This window comes from Morus notabilis, unplaced genomic scaffold, assembly GCF_000414095.1.
Source record: "Morus notabilis unplaced genomic scaffold, ASM41409v2 Scaffold557, whole genome shotgun sequence".
In the NCBI taxonomy this organism is placed as follows: domain Eukaryota; kingdom Viridiplantae; phylum Streptophyta; class Magnoliopsida; order Rosales; family Moraceae; genus Morus; species Morus notabilis.
This window is the reverse complement of record NW_010363043.1, coordinates 38,281-44,308: the sequence shown is the minus strand read 5'-3', so window position 1 is coordinate 44,308 and position 6,028 is coordinate 38,281. Positions and strand designations below refer to the sequence as shown.

The following is a 6,028-nucleotide window of genomic DNA, read 5'->3' as shown; positions in this document are numbered from 1 at the left end:
TGGTGCAGTTGAGACCAATGTGGACACAGTAGATACTGTAGATTATCAGACACCACCGGGACAGGAACACAAAGAACGTAAGACGGCTGACGTGCACGTTGTTCATCTGACTCGGAAGAGTCCAGGTTCGGCCTCGGGCGGCGGCGGCGGCGTCCTGGCTGATGCAGCTGCGGCGGTTGCCAATGCCGCGCAATCAGCCAAGGATGCAATATTCGGTGGCGGCAAAGATAATAAGACTAGGGAATGAGTGACGCCGGCTAAGTATTTCAAGTCCTCTCAACATATTGCAATGAAAAGATAGTAGGCATATTAGTAATGTAATGATTAAGGGCGTGATGATGTTCTGTTTATGAGTTTACAAAGTCAATTAAAGCATCTTGTATAAGTATGCTTTGCAACATGAACTTTTTGTTGTACATGTGCTTTTCCTGTGCACAAATAATCTGCGTGGTTCTCTGTTGAACTTGACAAAAGGACAAGTGTTAAAATTTCATGTTATTAGTTCCTTTATAAACAAAAACTTGAGACGTATACCATGAACATGGACATGATTGACAAGCAAAAAAGGAAACATGAAACTATACTTAATAATATAATTTATTTTTCTTCTTAATTATATTTATAATAATAGATTCGTTTTGATATTTCAAGTCGCAAAAGAACACTGATTTGACTACTTGTAGAAAAGACCCACTAAATATTCAGCACGTTGAGCTTAATCAATGTATGATTAAAAAGTGAGTCGGTGTTTTTCAATTAAGCAGATTCTGGGGAGATTCTGCAATTGACGGTCAAAAACCAAGCAAGTGATGAGAAATTAATCAGACGTGACTTGTCAAGAGCCTGTGGTCTGTATATTTCCTTTCCTAGTAAGATTTCGCTATCCAAGAGCTTTTTTACCCGGACTCTGGTGAAAAATAAACTAAGGCCTGCCCAAATCTGCGGTCTTTCCAAAAGAGAAAAAATAAAACTGATAAATGAAATTATAATAAACTTGTACAGAAAATCAAAACATTGAATTCTCGTCTTATTGTTTAATTTTCCATATCACTCAAAGAGAGAGAGAGAGAGAGAAGAAAACTAAACTGTGTAAGATGTCTTTTCACATTCAATTTCTATATCCTGTCGCAAAATATATATATATATATATTTAATTTTCTATATTCACTTTACATTGTTGAAAATCCGCAAATAAATAAAAATGTATTCAGACAATTTAAATTTGATTTTATCAGATTTCCTTCTTTACTAAACTTATTGGGGTGTTAATTTGATCAATATCACCACATATGGCGGTCATTTCATATCATCATTTTCTCGGAATTCTTGAACAGGCTATAGTACCAATGATGTCGGCAGTCAACATGGAGTACTCAATAACAACCTTCCATCTTTACGAAAGTGATGGGCAATGTCATTTGTTAGCTGCGCTGGTGAAGTAAAATGCCTAACATACTAAAAAATGTTTTCAATGTGTTTACTTCCGATCGTATAACCATCTGCTAAAAATCTCGTAGCAAAGCACACATGAAAATATTTATTACAAAATATGTAATTAAAAAGAGAGCAGACAAACGTAAACGTACAAGAGTACAAGATGACAGTTTGATCAGAGCTAGGTTAGATATCCTTTTCAAATTCCCCACCACACTTGTGATAGATTGGTGGATTCGCAGGAAGGTGTGTTTGTTGCCACTTGAAATTATACGATTCTGTTCATAAAATACGGTCCAACTTAATTCTGTTCGTAAAATACGACCCAACTTACTTTTCTAGCGGAAATAAGAAAATGTCCAGACTTTCTCAAAAAAACAAATTTTTTTTTTTGTAGGCCTTCTTTATAGAAAAGACCTATACGTATTCAAAAAAGAGAGAGAACGCCGCTGCCCCACTAACAGGTCTTTCTGCGCCTAATTTTTTGTCTAGATGAAAATCTTTTTATTTTTTATTCCTCTCAGTATTAAAAACAACATTACTGATTTTTTTTTTTTTACTAAGTCTGTCCAGTTCGGTAATTTAAATTTTTAATTTGAGTTGATATGTGATGTTGTGTGAGACCTTTTTACTGTAATAAAAAAGTTAGATGTGACTATTTCTGAGAACTTTTTACTGTAACAAAACTCAAATTCTAAACTCGAATCAGCGAAAAAAACGAAGTAATCACGTTAATCTATAGTTGAGTAAGTGCACCTAGTTGGGAAAATGCTCAACCCATAATTGATATCGCTAAAATTATTACCTCTTTTGATTTAAGTATAATATTTGGCATCCATGATTAAGGAGTAAGGACTTTTAAAAAATAAAAACAAAAAAGAAAAAAAAAATCTCTCTTAAGAATAATAGAAATAAATTATCAATAATTCTTTATTTCTTTATTTACAACCGTTAAGTTAAATCTATATTAAAAAGTTATATTTTACATACTCTTTTAATTTAATATAATTTTAATCATCAGATCTATCGATCAGATATCAAGCCCTACTAAAAGGGTGAAACTCTTAAAAAAAAGACAGAAAAAGAAAAACAGAAGTTAACAAATTTTTTTTTTTTTTTCAATTCTTCTTCTAAGACGAGAAGGTAGCAACTTGCAGAGCACTTTATTTCTGAGACCAGTCATCGTAGTACACAACGGCACGAAGCATGTACGTAGTACTTCCCACCACAAGTTACATCTAAGGAAAAAAAATATATTTTCCTAAGCCTTCAACCAACCAACCAACAAACACAATGAGAGAGAAATGGAGAGAAGTCGTGAAACACCCCACTACTCCCAAATGCCGACTTCCATAAAACCATCCTCAGTCGCACATCCCCTAAACATCCCAGTTGTATTGAACCCATAAGCCACCTCACCATTTCTCGACACAGCTATGAGCCCAGCGTAGCCCTCGTCAAGCCTCTCCTTTATCACAAAGTCTACGGCCTCTTGAAGGCCCAGGCCCTTGTACTCCATCACCGCCGCCACCTCACGCGCCAGCGTCCCGCGTATGATAGCCTCCCCTTCTCCCGTGCACGAAACCCCACACAGGTCACCCGCGTACGTCCCAGCGCCAATCAGGGGCGAGTCGCCTATGCGCCCCATCATCTTGTTCATAAGGCCGCCCGTCGACGTGGCGGCGGCGCAATGACCCTGGCCGTCCACCACCACGCAGCCCACGGTCTCCGGCGCGTACACGCTTATCGGAAGGCCGTTCATTACCAGCGGGCTGTCCACGCCGGCGCTACACGTGTCCAATCCGACGGCTGGGATCCTGTAGTCGAACTGGTCCCCGAAAAAACAGTAGAAATGAAAAGCCCACGTTAGCCAAGGCCCACAATTGTTGGACTTGTGACAGCATATGATCAGAGAGAATCGGACGTACCAGGATGGTTTTGGCTTCTTTTGCCAACTTGAGCATTCCCACATTTTCTTTTGTGATAAAGTACTTGTTGTCCACAACTTCAACACCCTGAAAAAAAAAATATATTAACAACCACATACCGTCAACAAAATTTCCTTTTTCACCATAAAACAGGGTGATTATGGAAATAAAACAGGTTTACACGGTTCTGAAAAAACAATAAAAAGCGTTACAAAATACAACATTACGAAAAGCCAAAGCGCAGCCTAGTACTCCTAAAAATACTGTCTGAGAGAGATACGTGGGAGTCTGGAGATTCGGAAACAATATTTGAAGCATACGTGGCAGTTAAACACCCTGTTTTCAACGCGTGACTTTCAACGGAACCACGGGTTCGTTCATTACGGTGAAATGAATGAAACTAAAACTGATATTTGTTAGCGGCGAAGAAATCGGGGGTCAAATTGTTACCTGTTGGCGAGCAAACTCTTCAGCGCCGGAAAAGGCAAGGTAGGAATGGGGGGACTTGTCCATAACGAGACGGGCCAGTGAGATCGGGTTCTTCACTGTGGTCACGCCCGAAACGGCACCGCATCGTCTTTTCTGGCCGTCCATGATGCTCGCCTCCATCTCCACCGTCCCTTGCTCCGTCAGGGCTGATCCACGGCCGGAGTTAAAGATGGGATCCGTTTCCAATTCTCTCACCTTTTTAGAACAAACAAACAAAAACACCACCGCCATTAGAATCTTACCACAATAGTAAAGAAATTTAACCAAAATTTTATATTATTAAAAAATTCCAAAAAGAGAAGCCAGATTTGCCAACACAAAAACATGCAAGTCATTAAATGCAGATTCTCTGAAAACTTTTACGACATTATTTTTCCGTAATCATCCATTATCACACATAGATACGACGTTAAACTGGTAGTCAATAGAGACGTACGACGAGTTCAACGACATCGATGGCAGGGAGATTAGAGCGAAGGGCGGAGATGCCGAGATTGAGGCAACGAGTGAGGAGCTGTTTGGCCTCCTCTTGGCGTTCGAGTGGGAGATTTGGGTCAACACCAGCGCCGCCGTGCACCGCTATAGCCCAACCGCCCATATTTCTATATCTCTCAGCCTAAGCCTCCTCTCCTGATCTCTCTCCTTCGTGTGTTTTTCGTGTGTTATGCTCTCCACAGCCATGAAGTAGGGCCATTTTATAGGCGCTCGCGGACTCCAAACACCCCAAACTTGGATTCTAAATTTTAATTTAATTTTAATCAAAGATTCCTTCTCCTCGCACGTGTTTCCCCACCCGCTACGTGCCACTGTTCAAATTTACTCAAAACTCCTTTGGAAATGAACTCTTTGGGCTTTTTTACACCACAGGGCCCAAGAATCTCCAACTGAATCATTTTTCTGTGTGTGGGTAAATTAACCCCCATTTTTTACGGGCTTTCCATTTTTTTCCCCGTTTTAATTTCATGAATTCATTTCTGTCATCCAGTCAGAGCCGTTTCAAACTGTCCTTTTCTGTTGTTTCTTCTTCTCCGTAGACCCCCTCTTTTGTTAAAATAATGTAAAGTTTGCTAAAAGCTATGAACTTTTCTTTTACTCAACAATCTTTAATAGATTTTCAAGCATCCTTCAAAAATAGATTTTCAAGCAAAGAAAGAACTCTTTTACTTTTAATATTGCCGAGATATATTAGAAGATTCATAAAACAAATGCAAATTTAACTTTTTTTCGTCACAAAGAACAAACATGTTTTTTTTTTTTTTTTTGTAATGATACTATATATATCCCTTTTATATTGTGCACTATGTTTTCTTTTCTGAACATTGGACGAAACAAAACCCATACGCGTTTATTCTATATCTATGTGTCTTGTATTTAATATGTCCTTTAATGAATATTCTACACTGATAATGATTTTAAAGTTGGAATTATTTTGAGGAAAATCATATGCATTCACTTCTATATTATATAGGACCGTACAATTTTTTTAAAATAAAAAATAAAAAATAAAAAAGAAAGAAAAACTACTGTGTACAATTCTAAGTTGTATTTGGCAATTGAGAAAACACCCGGGTCAAATGAGTCCTCCCATCAGGCGTGTGTTAGTATTTCGCATGTCAAACGCCTTCCTTTTTATTCTGATTACTTCAAAGACGGTAAAATAATAATAATAATTTTAGTTTGATAAGGATACATGACTTAGCGTTTCTAAAACTAAGTTCACGCAGGAAGCTTCATTTGGCTAGGAAAATAAAAATTTCTAAACTATCGATTAAAAAACCCACAAATTTCTAGGCAAAAAAAAAAAAACAAATAATTTACGCAATAATAACCTTCGAATAATATTTGGTTTTAGACGAAAAAAGAAAGAAAGAAACCTATTTGGTCCTAAATTAACTGTAACATTTATAAAGTTGGAAGGTTAATAATTCGACTTGAATTTATGGACGTTTTTTTTTTCTCCTTTTTTGCGCAATATATTTCATTTATGGAAGTTTAGATGCCCGCGTCAATTTCCAATTACAAAAAAAGGGAAATAATTAAGCGGGTAAATTTCGTACCTAAAGAAATTTATACACGCATATTATATATATATATAAAAGAGCTAACCCTAATGAAGAGTCAAATTTGGGAAGATATGGGTCGCAGTTTTCAATCCAATGCCAATCCAATTTGGGAAG

The 6,028-nt window shown here is 37.5% G+C and overlaps 1 protein-coding gene across 1 annotated transcript; it reads right to left on the bottom strand.

Annotated features, from left to right (window-relative positions):
• Window positions 1-2,579: 2,579 nt before the first annotated feature.
• On the bottom strand, window positions 2,580-4,518 carry LOC21390203 (probable isoaspartyl peptidase/L-asparaginase 2). The gene is made up of 4 exons (XM_010103363.2): window positions 4,288-4,518; window positions 3,813-4,046; window positions 3,363-3,449; window positions 2,580-3,262 (listed from the first exon to the last, which is right to left on the bottom strand). Exons 1-4 carry the CDS (start codon window positions 4,447-4,449, stop codon window positions 2,765-2,767), a joined length of 981 nt encoding a protein of 326 aa, XP_010101665.1. The 5' UTR covers window positions 4,450-4,518; the 3' UTR covers window positions 2,580-2,764.
• Between the last annotated feature and the right edge of the window lie 1,510 nt (window positions 4,519-6,028).

Coding starts and splice junctions, on each gene's coding strand:
- LOC21390203 (XM_010103363.2), bottom strand. CDS start 4,449: ATGGGCGGTTGGGCTATAGCGGTGCACGGCGGCGCTGGTGTTGACCCA. Junction 4,047..4,287: donor TCGATGTCGTTGAACTCGTC/GTACGTCTCTAT, acceptor TGTTCTAAAAAG/GTGAGAGAATTGGAAACGGA. Junction 3,450..3,812: donor AAGAGTTTGCTCGCCAACAG/GTAACAATTTGA, acceptor TTTTTTTTTCAG/GGTGTTGAAGTTGTGGACAA.